Consider the following 27,487-nt stretch of genomic DNA (forward strand, 5'->3'; position numbering starts at 1 on the left):
GTTAAGAGTCTGGTTTTTGGTTTGTCTCTTTTTTCCCCTTGTTTTATTTCTCAAATTCCACCAATGAGTGAAATCATACGGCATTTGTCTTTCTCTGGCTGACTTATTTCACTTAGCATTACATTCTCTAGATCTCTGCATGTTCTTGCAAATGGCAAGATTTCATTTTCCTTTTATGGCTCAGTAATATTCCATTGTGTATATATTTCACATCTCTATCCATCTATGGATGGACACTTGGGCTGCTTCTATAATTTTGCTGTGGTAAATAATGCTGCAATAAACATGAGGGTGCATATACCTTTTGGAATTCGTGTTTTCATACTCTTTGGATAAATATCCAGTAGTGGAATCATTGGATCATAATGTAGCTCTATTTTTAATTTTTTGAGGAATCTCTGTGCTGTTTTCCACAGTGGCTGCCCCAGTTTGCATTCCCACAAACAGTGCATGAGGGTTCCTTTTTCTCTACATCCTCACCAACACTTGTTTCTTGTGTTTTTGATCCAGTGGGGATTTAACACTATCCAACAGATCTATATGGTTCAGAAGTTAAGATAGGCATGGAATATTTGGCCTGAATTCCAAAATAATATGGAAATATTATTTCATAAATATGATCATCCTGAAATTCTCTGTGAGAGTTTGCTCTTGGGATGAATGAAGATGCAGCTGAGTATGCTTTTCTGTGGGACCATGATCCTCTGACATTCTTGGGAGCAGGGCACTTCTCCTCATCACCCTTACCCATTCTCTCCCCAATCTGCTCTTCATACAGTGGTCAGAGCTGGAGAACAGCAATGATGGGAGGGCTGGGAGAGTGTGATGTGGCAAGAGAAGAGGAAGAGAGTGAATGAGAAGGACCAGGGATGAGCAGTTGGTCCTCAATTTACCTACTTGGGAAGCACTGTATTTGGCATTTTCACATTAGACACCACTGAATCTAGTGCTAATGCTTTAATCCAATGCTTTAATCAAGCATTTTATTTTTTAAAAGATTTATTTAGTTATTTGAGAGAGAGAGAAAGAGTGAGAGAGAGCAAGAGAGCATGAGCAGGAGGAGGGGCAGAGGGAGAAAGGAGCAGACTCCTTGGTGAGCAGAGAGCCCAACACGGGGCTCAATCCCATGACCCTGAGATCATGACTGGAATCGAAATCAAGAGCCGGATGCTCAATGGACTGAGCCACTCAGGGCATTTTAAATCTTGCTGTGAATTCTCTTTCTGAGCATTAAGTATTATGTTCTCTCCCCATTTTCAAATTGCATTTGAAACAACCCATCTGGAATAATGTAGGTTAGATTGCCTTTGGGGACCACACCAAAAATGTGAACTAGTAATTTCTTGATGGGCAAAATTAGGCTTACACCATGGGACAATTAGCACTAATCCATGAAACTTGGAAGCAAATTTGACCTAAGTCTCCATTCAAGCCAAACTGGCTTTCAATTATTTGAGGTGTTATTTGGGCATTCTCCTGTCTGCTCATGGGCACAAAGGCTTTGGCTGTAGACCACAGGCTAGGAAAACAAAACAAGGCTTTAATTCTTGGGTGTCTAAGACAGAGATGGCAACATTCATACTTAATACCTACCATTTATTGAACACTTAATACCAATTAGGTACTCTTCCAAGGGCTTTGATTGTATTGTCTCATTTAATTGTCACAACAATCTTGTGAAGTAGTTTTCCCCCTCCCATTTAGTAGATGAGAAAGCAGAGGCCCACAGACAATACATAAACGGTTCAAGGTCCCAGAGTTAGCAAGGTGGGGGTCCTGGGAGTCAACTTTTGCTTAGTCTGCATTTCATCTGTGTGAATAAAAAGTATTATTATATCATTTAAACCATGAAGTTTTTGGGGCGCCAGGGTGACTTGGTCAGTTAAGGGTCCAACTCCTGGTTTTGGCTCAGGTCATGATCTCAGGATCGTGAGATCGAGCCCCATGTTGGGCTCTGTGCTCAGCGCAGAGCCTACCTGAGATTCTCTCTCCCTCTGCCCCTTCCCTGCATTCATGCGCATGTATCCTCTCTCACTCTCTCAAATAAATAAATAAATAAATAAATATTTAAGAAAAAATAAAGTACAAAGTTTTCCCCAACTAACACTGTTGAGAGTCTGAACAAATTGGTTACTTGTTTGACCCACGAAGAGAAAATTTTATGAAAATCCTCTTTTTTTTTTTGGTGGTTATCTTTTCTCCCTGGTTATTATGATGGGATGAGGATCTTTCAATTTAAATTTTGCTTAGAACACTCACTGGATATTATATTACTTCAGAAATGAGTGTGAAGATCGTTTGCAAAAAGCATGACTATGGCTTTCTGGAAGGGCTCTGTAGAGAGACAGGTAGGGGAAGATCCAGGGGCCAATGAAGATAAACCAGGTTGCAGTTCATCAAATGAAGTAGAAACTTGCCTTGTGGGAGTGTTTTGATGTTGTGGGATGTTATGCAGGCAATTATTAGCATTTAACTGTAGCTAATAGTAGTAATGGGCCGGCGTAGGCCTCCTGCCCCACTTCCGTACCAGGTAGGTGTGACGCCGAAGGCCGGGTAATGTGTGGGGAGAGTGAGATTATGTCGAATTATAGGTCATAGGGTTACATTTAAGAGGTGATAGCCAACTTTGTGAGATGTGTCCTTTCTGCCCTTCTGGCTAAGAAATGGGCAGAACACGCCTGATCGGCTCTAGAACGCCAAAAATCAGTTTGTTTCTGTTGCCATTGTTACGCTTTGCAAAACAAAGAGGGGTTTCTGGTGATTGTAACTGAATCACAAATGCCTTCCACCCATTTTAGATGAACTAATTCGGTGTTAGACAGTCATGCAGCCCACTTAGCAGATTATTCATTGGCTTTGGAATTAGTGAGACAATATTGAAAGAGTCCTCTGAGACCTCTGAGCACTAAAGGGAATGCCTTTCGGTAGAGGATGGGGCCATAGAGGATCCCAGGATCACTGTGCTTGGTCAGTGTTGGGTATTTAAAATGAAAGCTATTTCAAGGGCAACTTCTTCCTATTAAAAAATAGTAGAGATGTCTTCTATGAGTTTCAAAGTACAAAGGAGGCAAGGACCACTTTCCCATTTACAACCTTAGTATATGTATGTATGTGTGTATCCATCTATCTTTTTTTTTCAAGATTTTTTTTTTATTTATTCATGAGAGACACAGAGAGAGAGGCAGAGACACAGACAGAGGGAGAAGCAGGCTCCCTGTGGGGAGCCCAATGAGGGACTCGATCCAGGAACCCCAGGATCACACCCTGAGCCGAAGACGCTCAACCGCTGAGCCCCCCCAGCCCTATCTATCTGTATTTAATGCTTCTTTTGGCAGACACAGCTGGTCTGAGGAGATGCAGAAGGCTGACAATGGCAAGATGATAAAACAAAGTCTGGTTAAATGTCCAGAGATGGGAAGGATAGTCCTCAGTCCTCAGTAATCTCTGGTTCTCTCAGGAATAAATAGCCTTCTGGATTTATTCAGCCTAAATTTAAACATCATTTAAATTCCTCCCCTTGGGAAACTTCTGAACCTCCCGTAGAAGATTTTTTAGTACAGATTTGCTTCTTTACTACTTTTATAGTAGGCATAATAGAGATTGTATTGTAAATGTAAGATCTTTTAAATATAACTCCTGGTGGGTTTACTCAGTGTCTTCTGTATTTGTATCATTTTGGAAAAATGAAAAGAAAACCTCTAAACCTTACATCCTGGGTCTTTTGAATAATCTGAAGATATCTTTAGAAAGTTGTGTTGTTTCTTGGTATTTGTTGTCTGAGCAGAGACATTTTTGAGGTAAAAAAAATTGGGTGATGGAGGAGTTAGACTGATCTTGGATCAAAAGTAGGTTGAGATCGACAGAGCCATCAGGCTTGGCCACCCACTGGGTAAATCAAACTCGGTTTACTTATCTAAAGGTTACAGAAGGAAGTTGGCACAGAGAGATTGGCAGCGTGTCCTTTCACCGACAGAAGTGGGAGCTCTGAGATCTTCCTAAAGGATCTCACCAGTGGAATGGAGGGACCGTAAGTCTGAATGAGTGAAATCGCATCGAAACTTTGGAAATTCAGTGCTCTTCCCAGCCTAGAGCTGGTGGTGCACCGCACATACGTTGGTTGAGATAGGTGTCCGAGGCCGTTTCCCCTGAGCCAGGTGTGACTTATTAATCTCAAGGTTTTAATTTTTTTAGTTTTTATTTTTAAAAAGTTTTATTCATTTATTAGAGAGAGAGAGAGAGAGAGAGAACACAAACAGGGGAAGTAGCAGAGGGAGAGGGAGAAGCAAACTCCCCCCTGAGTAGAGAGCCCAATGCAGGGCTCAATCCCAGGACCCCAGGATCATGACCTGAGCCAGGTCATGGTTGAGCAGATGCTCAACCACTGGGCCATGCAGGCGCCCCTTTCTCAAATTTCTTTTCTTTTCTTTTCTTTTCTTTTCTTTTCTTTTCTTTTCTTTTCTTTTCTTTTCTTTTCTTTCTTTTCTTTTCTTTTCTTTTCTTTTTTCTTTTCTTTCTTTTCCTTTTCTTTCCTTTCCTTTCTTTTCTTTTCTTTTCCTTTTTTTAAAAAGATTTTATTTATTCATTTATGAGAGATGCACAGAGGGAGAGGCAGAGACACAGGCAGAGGGAGAAGCAGGCTCCATGCAGGGAGCCCAACGTGGGGCTCGATCCCAGGTCTCCAGGATCACGCCCTGGGCTGAAGGTGGTGCTAAACCGCTGAGCCACGCGGGCTGCCCTCTCAAGGTTTTCAATATACAATACGACCACGGTGTGTGGTATGTAGTACAGCACACTCAGGCATGGAAACGGCCCAGATTTCTTACCCTCAGCCTAAACAGCTTGTCCCAAGGCCTTCTGCGAATCATGGTGACAGACGCTCAGATGTGCAGTGAGCCAACACACTGATGCAGACCCGAAGCCGAGTGCTGGCTAGTTCATGGCTCTATTATCCCAGGTGGCAATTTATTAAGTTAAGTAAAACTCTAATTCAATTATGTATCAACATGGGAAAATATTGACTTACCTTCGCTTCCTGTTGGATACTTAAGGAGTATTAACTGTGAGTACTTTGAGGAAGTTCAAGCAGCTTTCCTGACCAGTGTCTTACCACAAGCCTGGAGAAGAGCAGATTCCTTTCCAGACAGATGCTTGGGCAACAGCAAGAGTTTAAGAAGATGCCTTGGTGATGTCTTTGTTACACTGGGCTTTCTTGCTCCAAAAGGGAGGAATTCCTGCCTCCTCACTTTTCTTTTCTTTCTTTTTTTGCCTCCTCACTTTTCTAAGTGTCCACAACGTAAGAAAAATCACAGTTAAGTTGTGTAATTGTTAGTCTATCCTGTGAGGAAACGCAGTCCTACCTTTCCTAAGACACGCTGGTCTCCTGCATTATCACCTCCATCTAGAGTGACCTTTTGTTGAAATCGTATCCGTACTCCAAAATGAGTTCAAACTCTGCCTCCACTCCAAACTTTCCCTGCTTCTCTGCATTTCCAAATATGGAGCCTCTACGTCTTGTGAGCAGTGATTTGGGTTTCCGTGAGGGCTCTGTGGATTCCCAAGGGAGGGTAGGTCTGAAAGCTGCTGGAGCGGAGGATTCCCGTCTTCTCCCACCGTTTCATTCATCCCTTTCTCCCTCTGACTGCAGGCACAGTGCTTTATCCAAATGAAGTTTTCGATAAACTTTCAGTATAGAAATTAGAATATTCTTTAATTGGTAGAGATGCTCTGTGGTTTTGGGAGAAACCTCATAAATGCACTCTGTCAAATGATTCAAAGTTCCACATTTAAGCTGCAGATGCAAAAGCTGGGCAAGATGATGGGACCCATTAAAAACCTCATATCGCTGTTCCTTAAAGTTTCAGACGCCCAGTTATGGGTCTTACTCCTATTATCACCATTTCTCCCCAGCTACTTGCCAAAATATATGGGTTTTGAACTCTTTGAAAGATTTTCATTACATTATACCAATTTTTTTCCCCCAAATTGTATCTAGTTATCATAGCGCTTGGCACAGAGTATTAGAGGTGCTTAAAGCTGTTGTTGAAAGAAATCATAAACTGATTATTTAAGGGATCTTCTTAGATAAAATGCTTTCATTTCTCGAAACACTTACCTTATGCCAAAGAGGTCTGATCTTATTTCCATTAAGATTAGAACCATGTCTCAACTTGGAAAGGGATGCTAAAATGGTTCCACTTAGCCTCTTGCTCAATTTATATGATGATACAGAAGCTCTACCTGTAGTGATCATAGCAATGCAAAGACAGCCTGATAAAAATAACAAATGCAAATTTAGTGTGATAGGCAAGACCAAATTTGGACATAGGTCATGTACAGGTCAGAGAGGCTCGTACCCCCTCCCTACAGTGGTGTTAGAGATGGAGGTGGGCAGGTGTTGGTGACGGTGACAGTGGGGCGTTCCTGTGGTCTCCAGCCCTGCTCAGCCATCCCTGCCCATGGCCATTGCGGCGTTTGTGGGAGCTCTGCAGGGCCCTGGAAGGTCCAGGAAGCCCCTTTCCTGACCCCTGACATTTAACTCTCCTTTCTCCCCTGACAATACAACACAGGAGGGGAGGGCTCTTGCATCCATTTGCCCTGTCAGTAAGGGGCCTTTAATCTGTTTTAGCATGAAAAATTCATTAAGAATGTACTATTATTTCATCAGTGAAATCCTCAAATTTTAAATTAAATCCATAGGTTTGGTTTAGCAACCGCCGTGCGAGATGGAGGAAGCAAGCTGGCGCCAATCAACTGATGGCTTTCAACCATCTCATTCCGGGGGGATTCCCTCCCACAGCCATGCCGACCCTGCCAACATACCAGCTGTCGGAGACATCTTACCAGCCCACAGCTATTCCGCAAGGTACGGAGGGAGTCGAGGGGTCCGCATATAACTCCCATTGCCTTCTCTGCTGCTTATTTTACAGGGGCAGGGAAATCATCCTCCATGCCGACCTTGCAGCTGCTTGGGTGTTAATGACATGACATCAGGGTATCCTGAATGTACCTGTCACATCTCGGAAGCATGCTTGGTTCTACGACGTATTTGGATCTCTCTGATCCAAGTGTTCTCATGTCGTAGTATTTCGGTATTCTGACGCAAAACAACTTTCCTCCATCAGTGTGCCACTTGCTTTTCCTTTGTTAAAATTTCTCCTTCTGTATTTGTGCTCTGGTCCGCAGTGGAGTGCAGCTCCACGATGGTCACTAACTGCGGTAGTAATAGAGCCGAGGTAAGCTTTGATAGGGTCACTATTTGGTGGCACACAGAGGCGGATGGATGGGATCAGTGATAAGGCCGAGTTATTTTGATTAGGAAAGATAGCACTGCGGGCATCCCACACTAACACGTAGGTGCTTTGAGAGCATATTTGATATGAATTGCGAGACTTGCCATTCCGACACTGGTTAATCCTTACGCTCGTTACTAATAACCTGCGCTGCCCACAGAGGTTCGTCATCACTGGTACTGTGACTTCTGCATTCGTCGGCTGGGGGGGGGGCATGCCACGGAGGTGTGTAGGTGAGTCACGTACTTGTGCTCGTGTGCGGACACGTGGCTGCGTGCGTGCGTGTTAAGGAGTGCAGTTGGAAACGAGGGCTTGGTCTGAGCGACGGGGCTGCCGGTGGCGGTGGCGCGGGGAGGTGCGCTCCTCCTGCTGGCCTGCCCGGGCCGCAGAGCTGACCGTCTTCTTCATTGCAGCCGTGTCGGATCCCAGCAGCACTGTTCACAGACCTCAGCCGCTTCCTCCGAGCACCGTCCACCAAAGCACCATTCCTTCCAACCCAGACAGCAGCTCTGCCTACTGCCTCCCCAGCACCAGGCATGGATTTTCCAGCTATACAGACAGCTTTGTGCCTCCATCTGGGCCCTCCAACCCCATGAACCCCGCCATTGGCAATGGCCTTTCACCTCAGGTCAGTCCCGTGTTTCCAGACAGACGATTTGCTGTATACCAGAACCAAACAGTCAATTCCCCGAGGCGGTCATATAATGAATTGCCAAATTTAAACCATAATGTATTCTTTATACAAGCCACATGATTTCAGTTTTCTGGTTTCCTTTCTCTCCACCCTTCCTACAGGCTGTATCAAAAGTTGTAGCTTGGACTTAAAATCCAAGTGATTTTTAATGTAATCAGGGAGGCTCTGTGTTTATCTGTAGTTGTCAAGGCATTAGTCAGCTCCACCCCTCGTTCTGGGCTTTGGGTCAGCAGCTCACACGCATTGTGTTGTTGTCGTTGTTGTCGTTTGTTTGTTTTCTCTTTAAAAAAAAAAAAGGTACTTGATCGGCTGATAGGGTTGTGAACAAAAGCACCTAGTCTGAAAACACTAAAGCTTTTATAACACGATTGGAGAGGAAGCAAGCAAGTTGGGTGGAGAGAGACCAGCTGATGACTCCAGAACTCTGGGATAAATGAGCTATAAATGCGCAAATTAGGAGAATTACTGCTACTTTGGGAATATATAGATATTTGAATGTTGTAATTGTTTTTCTAATTTGCATTGGACTATGAGCCTTTCTTGAGAGATCGTATTAATAAATTGCCTTGATAATTGCGTGTCAGAGGGTTGGATAAATTTCCTCCATGTGGCATCTGTCTGAGGTTGACATTATTAGCGGTTGTTTAAATACAGATCGCTTGATTTTATTAGAGAGCTCTTGGCCCAGGTGGCGAGGAGAGTTGCCCACTAAATTTGGAGAAGTGTCACAAAGGGGTTGCAATCTATAATTGCGATCGAGAATCTCTTCGGGGCCGAGAGTGAGAGTTTTAACAGCTTTATCTTTTCTTAACCCCCTTTTTCCTCTTGGTGGTTGGAAAAACAGAGAGAAGCTCAGAATGACAGAAATGAAAAGTGAAAAGACAATTATACTCAATTACACACTAATCACCGACTATCACCGCCGCCTAAGCACCAAGAGGGCATTCTAATAGGCAGAAAATGAGATTTTAATGGCACAAAGGGTGGCCAAAATAACGACTCCTATATCTTTGCCTTCTTCGTTTTCTTCAACTTGTGGTTTGCGTCTTGGGAGTGCAGTTCCCGGGCTCTGCACAACGGTGATAACTCTGAGCAGCTGAAAAGTTCAAAGCCGTCGGAGTTGAAAAGAATGAATAGCAAAAGCAATGAAATAAACATTTCTGCCTAAAGGCAAAAGTTCATAAATCCTTTTTTGTAACAGTCAATGTAATTAAGTTTCATAGATTCCTATAGCACATCCTGGGATAAGAAATAAGAGGTGGCTTTAAACCTCGGCCGAAAAATAACAACATGAAAACAATGAATGTGCCTTCCTACAGGACTTTAATAAATGTAATTTCCAAGTGCTGGCATTTGTGAGTGTGATTTTGCATGAAAATCATGGACTTTTATTAGTAGACTCCTCTTTAAAATGCCCAGATTTATAGCACATCGGCTTCTTCCACAGTTTAGAAGGAACATCAGAAGTGGTTATCTCTGCGGTTTTTAACATCAGTAGTTTGGGGGCTGTAGCAGAGCTTTTTTGAACACGATTTGGTTGAAAGTTTTCATAAAAAGTCAACTAACCCTGTCTGCTTCTGCAAGGTGGACCCAGGACTCCCTTGGCATTTCTTTCGTGTTCAATCAGAACAGAAATAATGACACGGATCTGTTTTCCAGAAGTGGGTCTCCTAGTTTCTTGGAAGTGTATGAGCTTGTGTGTTATAATAAGTGTATTATATTGTAGTCTATTAGTATCATGTAGCTGGAGTCACTAGCACTTCGTCTTGAGACTGTTAACCTTTGATTTTATGATCCCAGCGTTGGCAGTAGGATGGAAATCATTCCAAGAGCAAGCAGTGGAAAATTCACAGGCAACTCCTCCTATATTTCTTTATTATGCTCTTACATACCACGTTAAGTCCTTGCTTCTTTGTACACATCCCGGGTGTTTTGCATTTCCACCATACCTTTCCTCCTGAAGCCACCACTAGGGATCCGTGTTGTCTTCGTGCTTGGGGCACCCCCAACAAGCTAGAAAAGGGACAGATAATATAAGGACGTTCCTCCTTATTTCTTCAAAGCAGAGTCAGGGAATGAGAGTGAGTGGATGAGAATCACGCCAAACATATCGAAAAAACAACAGAGTAGGAGATTGGGAAATGAGGACTCAGATTTCTGTAACCTTGGGATCCATAGCTTTGCAGGATTGCCTCTACTTAAGCAAACTGTGTGTGTGTGTGTGCGGGGGGATCAACCCTACTTTTGGTTGTCTGGCTTTTTTAGGAATATCTTAAAGAAAATTTGAAGGCAAGAGCCCACTTCGAACAGTCTGGTTTACCTGGTAACTAAAGAAGAGAGTAAAGAAAGGCCCTTCAGCCTTCCTGCTGATTATGCAGAAGTGCTTATTACTAGGTTGGCTCACACGGTATTCACGATGGATCTAATCTTACCATTTCTCTCCTTCCTTTCCTCCTCCACTTCCTCTGTTTCTCCCTGGACATCTAATAGGTGGACAAGTCAACCGAGGCTCAGCGAGCTCGAGGCCTGCTGTGGAGACCATCAGGTGCCAGAGAGAGAATGGGGGCTGGAGCCCGGGATGCTGGGCTCAGTCTGGGCTGGCCCCCGTGGTAGCACAGGGTTGGGCAGAGAGGGAATGGGTTTCATGAAAAATAAAGGCAGGGGGCTTTCATCATATCTTAAAATCATTTCGTGGAGATGAGTTTCTTGAACTTTTGGGTGCAGGTTAATTGACTCTTTTCGCTAATATGCCCTCTGCATGCTTTTTGGCTTTACACACTTTTCCTATCAATCTTTTAACTTCCCCCAGATAATTGAAAATGGGCAAAAAAATTTTTTTAAGTGTCTTCAGAGTAGAAAAAAGAAATTCCCCTGGGCAACCACTGTTAATATGTTTACATATTGCCTTCTGGCTCTCTGGGGTCTTACATCTTTTAAAAATATATGTATAATTGAGATGATAGTGTATATAGTTTTGCACGTTGCTTTCTTTCTATCATTACAATTGAATCTAAAGGTTTTTGAGTCGTTTTGGTCAGATCTTTGTAGATCTTTTCAGTGGAGGCTGTCCGACATGTTCATAATAATTTGTGCCTTGCATTTGACTTTTTCCCTAGTGGTGTTGGCCATTCAGACTTGGATCTCATGAGTTAGAATGTGTGTGGACTGTGGCGGAATGGGCTTTCTAGTTTCTTGTCGAGGAATTACTAGACACCAGGATGACAACTGTTTCTCTGTGCGTGCATGTCTTTTAGTTGGTTCTCTTCTGGAAGTCTCCAACCTCTCCCTCCAATCTGCTCCCTCGAGCAACGACGCCTCTAAAACTTGGAATCAGAGCCTTCAGCCAAGTGGTATGTCTTCAACACCTTCCAAGCTTTTCTCAGGGAGGGCCTCAGCTTCGTGAGGGACAGGTGTGAGGCAGTGACTCAGGATGGTCACACCAATCCAGCTGGTCAGATTCGAGTAGCAACAGGCCACCATGTATTTTGACAAAAGATCAGAATACTGACAAACACTTTTATGTATGTATGTATGTATGTATTTATTGACAAACACTTTTAGAAACTTTGGCCATATCCTTCCTCAAGTTGCGGAAAGGGACTGCGCACTCCTCCATCGCTGGTGAGCGTATCTTGTTCTGAGAGAATCTGTCCCTATCTGAAGAATGTGGCCATTTTTCTCAGGGAAAAGCTGAGACCAATGCAGCACCATCGTCTAAATAAGCCAAATCTCCCTCTTTTCCACTTGTTACTAATTCTCGTGTAAACACAAATTACACAATTCACTTGCTGAAGAAGCGCAAGGGCCTAGCAAGTTTTCCATAGGCCCCGGCACTGACATTTGGCCTTATTTTCCTGCAGGCCTGGTGCAGAGGCTTTACCAATGGAAGGTTTGGCCTCACATCCCCCCAACGACGGGATGTGTCGGGGGAACCTGAGGCGGGAGCCTCAGCGATGGGTGACCGAGGGGCTGGGCTGTGACCTCCCCACTTCTCACTGTCTCTGAATTGCATTTCATGTGACCCGCACAGCCCTTGAGGAGATGGGGGGATTCTCTCACTGGACGACAAACAGCCTCTGAGAAGAAAAGCTTTGGAGTCACTGCAGCGAGGGCTCTCCCCTGCAGTAGCGGCCTTCGGGGGAGAGGTTGTGTTGTCTTGTGCGGGGACAATACGGAGAGAACACGGGGAGGCCATGCCTTTCCCCTGCAGGCCGAGGCGGCGTGTTCCCAGCACCTTGCTGGACATGCAGGAGAGAAGGAATGCTGGTCTGGGATACAGAGTGCCAGGGAAACCCCACCATATGCTTAAGACATGAGACTAATTAACATCTGGCCCGTGTTCCTCCAATTAACTTTCCCTCCGCAAGAAACACTACCCTTACTGCGCCCCCTCCTCCACAACGTTCAGAGCCAAACCCCAAAAACAAGGCCAATTAATTTAACAAACTTTTATCATTCTGTGCCCTACCCCCGTCCCTTGGCTCTAATCGCCATAGTTTTTGGTGACAGCGTCTAATGATTTCTTGAGTGAAATACAGTATCATTGGGGTTACATGGTTTCTAGAAAGTTTTTCTTTTTTTTTTTTCTTCTTTCTCTCTCTCTCTTTTTTCCGTTATGTTGTATACAAAAATGGGCCAACTTGGCTGCATTTAGGGTTCATCAACCATTGCAAATGATTCTTCAAATGTTTTGGGTTTGGTAAAACCTAAAACACATTTTGCCAAGCACTTTTCCTCCTTAATTTTTCAAACTGTGTATTTTAGGGAAAATTTGATCCATATGGTTTTGATTCATTTACTCTTATATCATTGACATTTTTTTTTTTCCTACGGAGCCATTTGATATCCAAGAAGCTTTCTGAGCCTTTCCTCCGTTCATTTTAAGCATTTTCTTCCTTAAAAAGAGGAAGTCCTCTTTGCAACCTCAGAGGCCATAAATTTTGAGCACTCTCTCAATTCAGCAATACTTAAAAATACATTTGGTATAAATCTGGATTATTATGAACACATTTTATGTTTAGAGCAGATGGGCAGAGATTTTTGTTTCTGGTTTATGAGTGAAACCAATGACAAAATAAGAAAATAGGCTTAGATTACCAAAAAAAAGTTTTGTTTTGAGGAACGTTTAACTGTTATTAATAAACCCGTATGGTAAGAGCTATGCTCGGAGGCCTCATTTCAAATTTTCATCCAGGTCTTGGATAAGATGTAATTGAATAACCGGTACACCTGTCCTATTTCATGGATAATCTACTGAGGAAAGAAAAAAATTCCCATAAAGTCCTGCGTACCAGGCTTAAAAATGCTTGGATGTTTGCTTGCCGCTCAACACTTCCGAAATGGAGCATACATAGGTCTGCACACCTCATCGAGCCTGTGGACCACGCGTCCGTCAAGTGTGGTCGCACGATCACAGCTCTGTGGGGATGGGACAGACCCAAGAAAGAGCAGATAGACCGTCATACGGACGAGGCTGTGGTTAATGGCAGAAGACAACTGGGATCAACTTTTGTTCTTATTCACATTTTACAAAAGCAAACCTTTAAGTCAACCACCCATCCCGTTGCCTTTAAAGAATAATATTAAAATTGAGATTATTAGTGTGTAATGTATGTAAATTGCATATTTGGTGGCAGCCACGCTTGTTAGGGAGCTTCTTCATTTCATGCATATATGTATTAGACCATCGTGGTTCCATTTCAAATCAGATTTCAATTGCTTAGCCCAGTGTCTTTTGACAAACATTTGTTAATCCCGAAACTTATTAGGGAGAAGCATTTAAGTGTTAATATGTGTACACAGAACTCAAGAATCCTTTTGATTTTGCTTGTCATTTCTTGCACCACAGTGTTCACAATTATCTCAGATTCCTTAGCTGCAGGGCAAGATGATGGTTCTTTGTCCAGCGAAGGAATAGGGGCTTTACCGCGGATCAGCTTGTTACGTGGATGAGGTATCGTCATTAGGAACAGTTGTGATGGATGTTTTTTTGCTGCATGCATGGAAGGAGAAATCTTTTGCACCGTGGCCTGGTAACTCCTTGACCTTTTCTTAGACCATTGATCCACGGGAAGGTGGTAAGGTTGACCCTGCTGGCGGGGCCGGCTTCCATTCCGGCTGTTTCTTTGGCCATCTTGGGGGACACGTGCAGAATCTGCTCAAGGCCAGGCCGTTGGTTTGGTCCATCTCACCCACAGGTTGCAGAATCGATGCCCTTAGCCCCGTGCAGAGCCAGACTGGCAGGTGGCCTGCCACCAACCCGCTTCCCAACAGAGGCACTTCCTTCCCTTTACACTCTCCAGAAACTCACCTGTGGAGGAAAAGGGAGTGATTTTGATTAAGGAGATTGGTTGGGTGTCAAACAAAGCTGGGCCGGAGAGACATTCCATGCAAAAGAGGCTGCCCCCGCCCCCAGCCTCCTTCTGTTTCATCTCTGGGGCAGCCTGGGAGCTCGAGGCAGGGATGCAGAGGCACGTGGGGTTGCGAAGGCTCCAGGCTGCTTATGCCCGTCAATGAGCCCACCTGGGCTCCACCAGGATCACCGGTGACCACACGTGTTTCCAGCGGGCTCTGCTCCTCGGGGGCACGTCGCTGTAATCCGTTTGTGGGAACAGGGCAGGCCGGAGCCCAGGCACTTGCTCCCCTCACAGAAGAGGTGGCGAGCCCTGCTTTATGTCACCTCTGGCAGGGCCTCTTGACTTTGTTACGGATTGCGAGAGAGTTTTGCAAGAAACAACTACTTGGCCCAAATTCCTTTTTTTTTTTTTTAAAGAAGGCAGGGAGCAGCAGCATCAGTGACCGAGCCTTACATCATCTCCCTGAAATGAGCCACAAGCAAACCTTTCTTGCCGAATTAAGTGTGTGTGTGTCTGCTGAACTGATTCAAAGAGAAACACCGTCAGCTACTTTCCCCCGTACGTTGGACACATCGGATGAAGCAACCCTCTGGTTTGGGGGCCCATTTGAATTCCTTTAGCCATCAGGGAGGCACAATGGAGTGCGATAGCTAGGCCTACAACTAAGCTACTAGAATAAAAAGTTTGTCTTTGTAGCCAGTAAGGCATAGGCAAGCCGTGCTGGATTCTAGTGTGAGGCCAAGGGTCTGAATCAACCCTTTATATGTGGTTGGAATGCGATGTAAAGCTTTTAATTTATTACTGCATTTGCAAAATGGCAATATCTACAGAAATCTGAATACTTGCATATTTATTCAATTAGGGGCTGAATGTATGCTTTGTATTGCAGACACAGAGGACTGGACTTACTCATTAGTTGTGTACTATTTTTTGTTTTCTTTTTTTTCTAAAGAAATCTGTTTCTGCGAAACAGTCTGGGTCTCATCAGAGGTGTGTATTTTTGAATGTACGGTATAATACTTAAAAATTACTCTTGACATTTTAGCTAGAGTTGAGTGAACTAGAGTACCGGAGGTTAGTGATTGCATCATTCCTGCTGGTCAACGAAAAAAGATGGGCAGTTGTGAGACCACGAATTTTGGAGACTCACAGGGTGGATTTCCACCCGGAAGGGAATCTTTCCTACCTGTGACAGGATGGCAGCCCGTTCCCAGCGCTGAACCCCTGAAGGCAGCGGGCGTTATTTAAAATAAATAACTTATCTTCTCATCTCACCAAAAGCTGAGGTCTCATTTTGGGCAGCTTGCATTAGAAGGATCTAATTAAACTTTTGATTGACGAACCATCTGCAACGCTGAGCCTCTATCTGTGTGACTCCACCAGAAAATTTGTAGGTCAGTGGCAACCCTGCAGGTAGAATTTTTTCTTTCAGCCTCCGTTGATGTACCTTGGTGTCTTTGTACCTTGTGAAAACACACAACACAACCAGGCTGTATTATATGACAATGCGCCACGGCCCCCTTCACCAGGAGCTTCTAGAGGCGTGGGACTGGGTCCCGATCATCCTGGAACACCCAGGAAAAAAGCAGGGCCTCATCATAAAGCCTCGGACCCCATAGTGGGCTGCCTGAAATGGCGGTTTGGGGAGAATGGATTCTGAATCAACAGTTTGCTAAATGTTACAAATTATAGCCTTTTTTCTTTCTTTCTTTTCTTTCTTTTCTTTCTTTCTTTCTTTCTTTCTTTCTTTCTTTCTTTCTTTCTTTCTTCTTTCTTTCTTTCTTTCTTTCTTTCTTTCTTTCTTTCTTTCTTTCTTTCTTCTTTTTTTTTTTTTCTTAAGATTTTATTTATTTATTTGAGAGAGAGAAACCGAGCACGAGCGGGGAGGAGGAGGCAGAGGGAGAAGCAGGCTTCCCCCTGAGCAGGGAGCTTGGCATGGGCTCGATCCCAGGACCCAGGATCATGACCTGAGCCCAAGGCAGGTGCTTCACCAACAGAGCCCCCCGCCCAGGCTCCCCCCAACCCCGCCGCCTTTCAAAGTCCCAGGGCACATTAGCCTACTAAGGCTCTGACAAGTCTCGCAGTGTGGAAACATGTTTGTCTCACTCAGCGTTTTCTGGTTTAACTGTGGAGCCCTTTGGCTGCATATTAAACTATCAGGTTTCGAGGAACATTTCCTAGGAAGTGCTGAGTGAGACAAAACATGGGTGGAGACCCGCTCACGATTAGTCCACGTCTAAGACGTCTGCCTTGATTTTTTTTGTTGTTGTTTTTTTTACGCGTGATTCTTCTTTGTATGTGATGTCCGATGTTATCTTCCCCTTCCACCATCGTACCCCCATCTGTATGATAACTTAGCAGGCAAAAGAGTAATTTTAAGGAAGAGGCTGTAAACTGCTTAAAAATGTTCAGATAGACGTAGAGAGAGGAAGGAGCTCCTGTATAGTGACTCGACTGCTGTGGGGATGGAACACCCTGATGTAAAGAAGGGGCCTCCAGGTCAAAAGCACAGATTCCTAAGCTCAGGCGTCACTCGCCAGCTGGGTGTCTTCGGGCAGGTTGCCTAGACTATCTGAGCCTCTGTTTCATCTTGTCAGACTGGGAAGGTCTGAAAAAAGAATCGTCCTACAGAGTGAGGCTGAGAAACACGGTACTTTGGAAATTCAAACGCTTTTTGGTCAAGCACTCATGCGATTGCAGCAGGCCTCTCACTACTGTTTACTCCAAAATAGCTGGGAACCTCTGGGAGACGACACAGAACAAAACAAAACCTTTGTGTTTGTCCTGCCAAAGATGGCAAATGTGGAAACTGAAAAGAAAGGCAGTTTCGTGGTGGACTGGAGTGTTCTCAGGTATTCTACTCAGACATTTTAAAGAACTAAGGACTTGAACGGGTGTCCGTTCAGGAGCCAGTAATTGTAATGTGTTTGAGACATGATAGTCCCTAGAAATACAATGTGCAGAACTTGGTTGTGTTTGAGAAATTCAGTTTGCAATAACATAAGAACTCAGGATGGCAGTAATAAGAGCCAACGGTCCTTTATACCATGGATGGGGCCAGGAGTGGGGGAAAAGACCGGGTTATGCTAATGGTTTCCTTTTATTATTCTTATTTTGATTTACTGAAATGTAATATTGACCTGAACACATTTTTAAAGATCTATAGCCAGCTCCTGTGGTCCTGGATTCCTCAAAGATAAGCAAATCTGATAGAGGCTATGCTATTTCTTTCAGGAAAGAGTAAAGGTAGTTAAAACAACAGATGAAATGGAAAAGTCTTAGAAAGTAAGGGACGATCTTACCAAGTAATTTTGAGTTATCAAGCGGGGAATGTTCTTTTAATTGCTAAATTATAAGGACTCCTTAATAATAATATAAATCGCTAAATTTATAAGGACTTTGTCCTTATAAATCCTAGAGGATTTTTAAGTCCTAGAGGAGCAGAGTTCGTTTCTGCAGCTCAAAGAACTATGTAAGTGGTTTCACCGTGGGCCCTAGATGGTTCCAGCATACACATCCAGTTGACTATGCAAGAGGAGACATAGCCACTGGCCAATTTATGATCAAGGACATAAGTAAATTTTCAGATAGAAAAGCAGCACAACATCTCTATTTGTTCAGCGCTCGTGGAACTGGGGTAATGGAGGGAATTGAAATACATAGGCTTTTAGGTTAGTGGGGTAGTAGCTGCTGTTCTTGGGAGACTGTACTCTCAGATGTTGTCCGATATCTAGAATTACTACAAGGTTCCATGCATCTTGTACAGATGCTTATTCCGCCTCACCACAAAGCCTGTGGAATAGGCCAGAACGTATTTCCTAAGAGGTATATTCATTCTTAGGCTTCTGCAAGGCTGTCCTCTGCTTTCCCACGGTTAATAGAGATAACCCTCTTGACATCTACTCATTAAATTAGTATCACTTGGTCTTTTCAGCTGACTCTTTCCTCTTTCTGAGAACACACTTTCTTTCACAGGAAAAGAAGGGTAGGGAAGCTTCTCTTCTGTGATCTTAGGCATTTAGTAGATGGAGTCCTATGACATTGACTTTGGGCAGCCATAGAACTATTTGCCTACATCACACTGGGTTTGGAGGAAAGAAGAGATTTCCTTGTTGAGATGGGCCACACCGTTTTCCTCCCTTAATAGGCTGTAATGTCTGTCTTCTGTGTTAGGGTATTGAGTGCAAGGGAAAATTTCAGGGGAAAGAGAATACAGTGCTGCCCAACATTCTTTGTTTCAGAGGGGCAGAGTTTAGATCCCTTTTTCTAGAAGCCAACATAGACTTCCAGTTTATAATATTTGTGTGTATGTGTGTGTGTGTGCACACGTGTGTGTGTATCTTAGAGCTGGGCAGTTAAGATGCAGCAAGATTTGCATTTATGAGTGGTCATGAGTGTGAATCTGCCCCGCAGTTCCTTGAATGCAGGTTTACTTTATGGGCGATTAGAGATGAAGTTTTAATCTGTCTCCCTCAAGTCCTGTGGGCTGGCCAAGTGTAGAGCTTTTCCCTTCCTAGATTTGGAATCCTAGGTCCCAAAGGGTCAATTAGTATTTAGCAAACATGTCCTGAGGTAGTCATGAAATTAAACCAAGATAGATGTCGGATTTTCCACAGTCATGTGTTCAGGCAGGTTTTTGAAGTGGTGACGGGTTTGATGGCTTACCTTTTGGAGGACAGCAGTGGTGGTGGTGGTGGTGGTGGTGGTGGTGGTGGTGGTGGTGGTGGTAAGAGTTAACAGCAGGTAATGCCATTCCTCCCAGAGAGAGTTTGAGACTCTCTATGTTAAGTGATGAATGAGGGTATCTGACCCACATCTGTTTTACATTAGAATGGAACATTGCCCTGACATCGTTAGGAGCATTTGTCAAGATTCCCTGGACAGAGCTTCTGTAAATTACATGCTGCAAATGTGTCAGGGTCAGATAAGAGGATATCATTAACTCCCTCAAGTTAACTCAGGGCTGTGTCGGTCCACCTTAATAGGCTAACAGCCAACAATTTTCCTTGAGCCGTTTTGTTATATTTTTCATTCATAGAAGAAAAAAAGTCCATGCTATCCACTCCCCCCCCACCTCTAATATTGCACATGTTCTTTTCTCATAAATCATATTAATTGTAGACATGGTCACAAAGCATATTAAATGCAGGCATGCGTAAATGAATTAAAACATATGAGAATTTTATGACGACCCATGGTGGGTCTAACATGGTCAAATACCAACTGTATTAACTGGCATACTTTTTCATTTAGGTGGCATAGGCTTTTTCTGAATGGGCCTTATTTTATTGATAATAGATGGACACGATCATCATTGGCTGGAAGTAAACAATATATATATGCGCGTGTGTGTATGTGGGTGTACACGTCATTGTTGCAAGCTGTTCCTATGTCGAGTTTTGCCTGGATTTATATTTTAGTCAGCAGTGCCTGGAGAATATTGCTATCAATTTAACAGCTTAGCTCTATTGAGAAGTAGGTGCTCTAAAGCACTGAGGACATAAAAGTTATTCTGGGATGGGTCATGGGGCTGCAGAGGAGAGCACATCTGTCACTCAGAGTTTTTCTGAGACAAGACTTACTATGCTCTTTACAAATAGAACTTAGAATTACATGCAGCATATGAGCCACACTTGTCTGGCGCTCATACTCTTTAATCATGCATATTAAACATAGCTCCTTGCAAAATAGAAGCTAAGGAGCCAAGGATTGAAATAAAAATGAAGGATGTGTTTAGCTGGATATTTTACAAGCACTGGTTTTTCTATCTGGTTGGGTAAAGAAAGGGCGGGCATGCCCTCCCCGTAACTGTGGGTGTGGGTGAGAAGGTCACCATTCTTACCTTAAAGAAACTTCTGCCCTCAGGCAACTTCCCTCTTACAGCTTTTAAGCAGACAGGGCCAAAAATCTAATTATTTAGATTCTAATCAACTGCAGGATAATTCCTAAGGCATTTGAATCTGAAGGCAACATTCTGGTTCTCAGTTGTTCACATTTAGGCATTTCAAGGCTCAAGGATACAGTCAGTGAAATTTAACCATCAGAGGACTCCTGTAGCATCTGTGCTAGCAAAACACATTTAGACATGTGAGCATTTTGGCTTGGTTTTGAAAATAAATTGTATCCAAATTAAAAATATATATAGCCAGTAAACACAGTTTTGGAGGGGGAAGGTAGAAACTTAAAAAGCAAACCTCTTTATATCATATGTAGCTGTATTTCACAGCTATATTTTCTAAAACATACAGAAACGTGTATCATTAAATGTTAAATCACAAGGATATCTGATTACTTAAGAATCAAAAAGAAAGTAAGGACACGAACCAGGATCCCTACTAAGGAAAAAAGACGCGCCTGGATGTACAGCATAATTTGCTAAATCATTTGAGATTTCTGATTAGCTCTGAGCCCTTGCAACTGACAGCAAAACCATAACACTTAGGCTAAGACAAATATTTTCCAGATACATCGTTTTGAACGTAAGTCTTCATTTGGCCTACAGATTTTTATCTTTTATATTTAATCATACGATAGGAAAATTAATTCAAGAGAAATATGGCATGAAGCAATGGTAAAAAGGCTCATTTTTCCTGAACCATATAATCTTCCAATCAAGATATAAACAACCTATTTGGAATTCTGAAACTTGAAATGACCTTCAAGAATCTTTTGAAAATGTCTCTAATAATTCAAATGACGGAGAGATCAGAGTAAGTGTTGGCACACGATTCTAAGGCTTTGGATTTTTTAAAAAGGTTATCCATAAAACCGTTTAGAAAGGTTGTCTCAGAAGTGTTTTTGGAGGTAACGATTTACAAATATACTTAATAGTTGTTGTTTTTTTCCCCAGACGTGTTACCTAGGAGTTGTACTCAATGCGAAATTCTCTTCCTACATCCCTTCCCAGTGGGCAGAACAGGGAACGTTATTATAGGAAAATTCTTTCTGGTCATTGCATCTCCTGGACTTACCTGCCATTTAGTAAGAGTGTGGTCAGTGTTCCGTAGACAGAAATGAATAGCCCTGAGTTTATTTATTTTTCTTTGAAAAATAATAAATATACGTCCCTTAACCCCAAATTAAAAAAAAAATCAGGCAAATATGCCAGTCCTGTTAGTAGAAACAGCTTACTAGTGGTCTATGAGTGGGAGGAAAGACACCCCACTTTGCAGCAAATGAAGATTTTATCTTAGATTTTTGAATGACATATGGCTTGTAGGAAAAGCATATATATATATATATATATATATATATATATATATATATATAAAAGAAGTGGTGACGATATTCTTAGACAATATGACTGGAAGACATTCCATAACCATATTTGTGGGAGTTTTAAGAAGTTCATTTACCAACTTGTTTGTACAGCGAAAAAGAAATTTCCATAGCTTCCCTCCAACCACATGAAATACAAAATAGCTTTTAAAGAAATGTACATAAAAGTGTAATGGGACCCTTCCATAGAGGTTTGAGGTTTTAAATGATGTTAGGGGAAAGTAATGCATTTTGTATTGATATGTTCACTATTTTTATTTTCCAACAGATTTCCTTTTCAATTTTCAATTAGAAGTTCTTAAAAAGATGTGTCTATTTCTCATGTTTTATCCACATGAAATATAGAAATAAACCATATTAGTTTCTAATTATTTGTTAATTTCCATTTTGGGCCATAGGTAGGAGAGTATTAGTGCCTCTTTCCCTTCCTTATACAATTCTCAAGAAAGAAATCGCGATGACAAATTGTGACCATCGCAGGGGAAATTAGAACTTGTGGTAGAATGTCTGTCTCTTGGACTCTATCAGGGAAGTCAAGGGGAGCAAGGATAATTGATCGTTGGTCCTTTTAATTTTTCACATTAGCCATGGCAAATGCAGGGCTGCTGAGCTAAGGGCTCTTGCTCCAGCAGAAACTGTCCCTGGCTTTCCAGTATGTGCCATGGGTGATACTGAAAGGAAGACCCTGCATGGATTCCTTCTGTTCCATTGGGTCATGCTCCCAACGTCTTAAGGACACCGTGTCCTGGAACCTTAAGGGACTATCTTTCTGTTGCCCTGGGATGTTGCTCTGTGTCTTATCCATCCTCCGGGAGATGTACTTCTAGGTCTTAGATGTAAAGACCTGTCCTAAAGTATTTTCTAAATCAATAACTGCAGAAAGTTGCTCCATGAACATCATAAGCTGAATTTTGCTTACAGGAAGGAGTCATTTCTTCTCTTTTACAATCTTCATGGTTTCCTCCCGTGGACAGAATTATTACTGCTTTCAAAGTTATGCAAACGAGAAATATATGGCAGAGGCTTAAAAAAAGTTTATCACACAAATGTACATATAGCTCATGGGAGAGTGTGCATTTTTTGAATAACATTTTGCTCTGACTCTTCAACTATGATTGTGTTTAGAGTTTTCCATTTTCCCTTAAAGTGATATAATTTTAACTAAGTTTCAAGTAAGTATTTTCATGAAGGATGCTATTGATTTAAACATGACTCTATTTTATCCCGGTCCATTGGCCATTTTTTTCTTCTCTGGATTAACATAATCACAAAATTGCTTTTTTCCCCCTAAGTGTTTGTTTTTACTTAGCACAGTTTATTTACAGTAAAATATTTGCACCCTGTGTCATTATCATGGACGTGGTCACACTTGTTATATTTTTATCTTCCCCATCCATTCTTGCTCATCAGACCAAAGAGGTACCTTTGAGTTGAAAGGGAGCATGACATGCTTGACACTGAACAACCTCTATTTTAGATCCTTTTCTTCTAGTAGACATGCCTGAATAATTTGGGCTGCAATAAAATGCTTAATAATAAATTAGTATATCAATAGCATTTTTGTGAATCTTTCAAGTATATGTACCATAAATCACCTGTACAAACTCAGAGGCAAAAAAAACAAAAAACAAAACAAAAACCCAAAACCCAAAACCCCCAAAACAAAAACAAAGCCATGTAGGTGGAAGAACATTCAGAAAATAACTTAAATGCATTCTGGGTTATGTTCAGGTTTTTTAAATGAGAAAATGAAGTAATTACTATAAACAGTGTTGGGTAGAGCCCATGAGGGCCCCACGTTCTGGTGACTGTCCTGGAATTCTGAATCTACTGGCTCTTTATTTTGTGACTCTCACTTTCCCCAAATCCCCAGTGAAATAAAACTACTCTCTGTCACATAGGATTATTTTTTAGAATACAAATCGTTCTTAAAGCTTTTTAAAACGCTATTTCACCATATAACTCAAGAAAATTTAGGTCCCCTGGACCATCTTTAAAAAAGTGGGTCTTGCCATGTTGCTTTCCGCATGCTGGCCCCCACTTCCCACACGCTCACACCCACAACTCAGATGAGAAGGCAGACAAGGAGACATACAGGGAAAGGTGAGGGAAATTGGTGGTTGGTTTAAAATAGAGGTAAAAAGGGTCTTCCATAGAAGGTGGTGAGCAGACCTGCCCCTTTTGTCTCTTGGGGCTGTTGAAAATAGATCAGTTTAAAGCTGAATTTCAAGCAGATTTTGTTTAGCTATGAGGATCACCCAGACACCTCCCAAAGGGGATTGTGGCATCGTTGGTTTTGGAATCTAATTTAAGCCATCTTCTCTGGGATGCAAGACTAGTCCCTCTGTCCCACCTTGCTGGCACCCCTAACATCCCGGGTTCTGTGTCCTGGATGACCTTGGTGGACACCATGAGGCCGAAGTCAGGGCTCGGGGCTTCCCGCTAACCTCCCCTCTTGTTCTTGCAACTTCAACCCCTGTGTGCTTCAGGCTTCCTCAGCTATGGCAGAGATATCACGGCCTCATGTGCGGCAAAGGGCTCCTGCACCCACACACTCGGGAAACAGGTCACCCTTTGTTGGAGGCTCTTCACCCAGTACCTGATTTCTTCTGCAGTTATTTCGTGACCCCTGCCGCTAGATGGGACGGGGTGGAGAAGAGTCACTCCCACCCTCTGGTGGCCTTTCCAGCTGCCAGATTAATTAGCCACTTACTTCCATGGCCAGGAGCTGCAAGGGTCAGCGAGCTTGAGTGTGCAAAACACATCCCTGTGCGATCTGAACCTTGTTCTGTGATCACAAGGTGGTGGTGGGGTTTTGTTTTTGTTTTTCCTTTTAACAGTTCTCGTTCTTCAGGGTTATTTACAAAACTGAACAGAGTTTTTACAACGTGCTTGCATTTGGAGCTTTTCTTCCCTTTTAACACCTTCTTGTATATTAAATGTTTAGATACGAAATGAGAAGACAAGTCATGGAGGCAGTTACTTACCTGGTGGAGAGTTAATTACCAGGTCCATCCATCCATCATCCTTCCTTCCTTCTTTCCTTCCCTCCCTCCCTAATATGTGTCAAGTACCATGTTAGGTGCTAGGAATATAAAGGTGAGTAGGTTATTGCCCTCAAAACTCTCATAATTCAAAATAGGTGACCAAAGTCATGACTGCACAGTGCGAGGGATGAGTTAAGCCCTCTGGGGCATCAGGGAGAGACTAATTATCTCTGATGACCTAAGGATGGCCAAGATAAGGAGAGGAACTTTCTTAAGAGGGAATACTACGTGGGCAGCCTGGGTGGCTCAGCGGTTTAGCACCGCCTTCAGCCCAGGGCGTGATCCTGGAGTCCCAGGATCGGGTCCCGCATCGGGTCCCTGCATGGAGCCTGCTTCTCCCTCGGCCTGTGTCTCTGCCTCTCTCTCTGTGTCTCTCATAAATAAATAAAATCTCTTAAAAAAAAAAAGAGGGGATACTACAAGAACAGATGCAGGTGTCTTAAAACATAACAAAATTTTATTTGAATCCATCGAATTTTAAAATATATATAAGCTACTGTCTGTTTAAAGTCACATGTGAAACTTCCAGATGTACATATGATTATTCTGTGTTTGATATGAACAGATATAATTCCTCCCTCCTTCCTTCTGTTCCCCCTTCCTCCCCCCATCTTTGATATTCTATTTATTTATTTATTTATTTATTTATTTATTTATTTATTTATTTAGAAATTCTAGTCCGATTTTATCCCTGGAGGCGCGGCGAGGCTCGCTCTCCGCGTGTCCCCCCTGCGCCTCGAACCCGCCGTTCCCCTGGGCACCCCCCGGCCCGGCACCCGGCACCCAGCATCCCCCCCCGTGGCACCCAGCCCCCTGCCGACAGCTGGGCCGTAAGAGCCGGTCGGCAAAGGCGCCCCGCGAGCTCACCGCCTGTCCCCTCCAGGTAATGGGACTGCTGGCCAACCACGGCGGCGTGCCGCACCAGCCCCAGACCGACTACGCTCTGTCGCCTCTCACCGGGGGCCTGGAACCTGCCACCACGGTGTCGGCCAGCTGCAGCCAGAGACTAGACCACATGAAGAGCTTGGACAGCCTGCCGACGTCTCAGTCCTACTGTCCACCCACCTACAGCAGCACGGGCTACAGCATGGACCCGGTGCCGGGCTACCAGTACGGGCAGTACGGACAAAGTGAGCCTCGGTCCCTCGGGGGCGGGATGGGCCCGGCGGCCCCTGGCAGCCTCGTGGCGAAGCGGCCGACGGTTCCGGCCGGGGCCCCCTTGCATAATTATTTTCTTGACCGATGTCAACAACATCTTGCGGTTATTAATTGCTGAGATGTGAAACCTGATTGCCACTAGGTAAAACACGAGGGTTGGCCAAAATGAAACAACCCCTGGCATTAGAAACACATGTTCTTAATGAGGTCAGCTCAAGGATCATCTGGGGTATAATCCCAAGGACACAGACTTGTGTCAAACTTGTCTCAGGAATAAAAATATTAGTCTCGATCCTTTGATACCACGGTATTAAATATGACATTGTCAGCCTGTAGCTGATTTTGCCCCGTGCTGTGAGTTGTCCTAGCGTGACCTAAAAAGCTACGTGTGTTTCCTTACAGGTGCCTTTCATTATCTCAAGCCAGATATCGCCTAAGTGAACTGTCCACTTGGAAGCTCAAACTGGCCCTGTTTCCGGTCTCCACAGCCTCCACGTGAAGGATCTTCTCAGAAAAAAAAGCAAATCACCTTTTTTTTGGGGTGGGGTGGGGTGGGGGGCAGTCTCTCCAAGGAGACGGAGAAGAGTGATTGATTTTTTTTTTCCTCCAGTAGTTGGTTTCAAATTCTTTTGAACATGTCGGACAGAAGCAGCGGAAGGAAGGCAGGCCTGGAACAGTCAAAAGATAAATGCAACATTTTAAGGCAATGATTGAACGTGGCTACACATCAAATCCCCCGACTCTTTAGTGCCGATGATCAAGGAGCTAAAACATTCCATTTGTGTGTGTGCGTGCGCGTGCGCGCGTGTCTGTGTGTGTGAGGCTCATCCGGACTGGCTCAGGCACGCAGAATGTTCTAAAACCTAGGCGGAGAGCACTCTAAATATAACCCGGTTGATGCTCGATGCTGACACTTAGACAATTGAAAAACTGCTCACGTACCGAAGCAGGAATGGAGGAGTCCTTGACTTTTACACACTGGAAATTGATATAAAAAGAAATGGCACCATTTTTTTTTTTTTTTTTTTTAGGAAGTTAGGCTAGATGTAAAGGACCTCCCAAATAAATTATTTGTGATCTCGTCCTCATTGGTAACCCGGTTGTCAATAAACATCCCGGGCGGACGGCCTTGCTACCAGGATGTGGGATGGCAGGAAGAGAAGCTTGTCTCCTTCCCCGGGGGGGGGGGGGGGGGGGGCAGGTATGGGACAATTTCTCCCCGTTCATTTTCATTTTGAAGCCAACCTGGCCGGGTGGGGGAGGGCGCGGTGGAGAAGAAGTGACGTGCATTCCCACAGCTGCTTATCGGTGTGCAATACTGTGTACCTCACGGACGCTTTGGCCACGGCCAGGGCCGTAGAAACAGAATCAGAACTCTATTTTTGCAGGTGCTTTATTTTCGCAGCCCATGATTCATTGCAGTAGGATGCGTGACGTTCGCCATTTAATGGACATCCAACACCCGGCTTGCTCCTTTGGACTAGAGACCGTGTTCCAGAATAACACTTTTAAGATGACGACGTTTACATTCTTCTCTTTTTCTATGAAAGGCAGGGCAAGAGCAGAAATGTCCACGTGGCTCTCATGTACTGTTTAAATTATACAAGGATACCCAATATTAAAAGATTATAGGAACTGAGGTTTACATACGTTTGTGTGGTGACA

The 27,487-nt window shown here is 43.5% G+C and overlaps 1 protein-coding gene across 2 annotated transcripts in view; it reads left to right on the forward strand.

The window, feature by feature from the left end:
- PAX3 (paired box 3) overlaps positions 1–26,995 on the forward strand; it is a 98,244-nt gene extending 71,249 nt beyond the window's left edge. For both annotated transcript variants that reach the window (XM_072813559.1, XM_072813558.1), the window contains exons 6-9: positions 6,697–6,862; positions 7,703–7,917; positions 25,548–25,794; positions 26,225–26,995. In XM_072813559.1, coding sequence (XP_072669660.1) covers positions 6,697–6,862; positions 7,703–7,917; positions 25,548–25,794; positions 26,225–26,259 — 663 coding nt within the window. In that variant the 3' untranslated portion in view covers positions 26,260–26,995. The remainder of the gene's footprint in view (positions 1–6,696; positions 6,863–7,702; positions 7,918–25,547; positions 25,795–26,224) is intronic.
- Positions 26,996–27,487: the final 492 nt, after the last annotated feature.

The sequence above is a fragment of the Canis lupus genome, chromosome 36 (assembly GCF_048164855.1).
Source record: "Canis lupus baileyi chromosome 36, mCanLup2.hap1, whole genome shotgun sequence".
Lineage (NCBI taxonomy): Eukaryota > Metazoa > Chordata > Mammalia > Carnivora > Canidae > Canis > Canis lupus.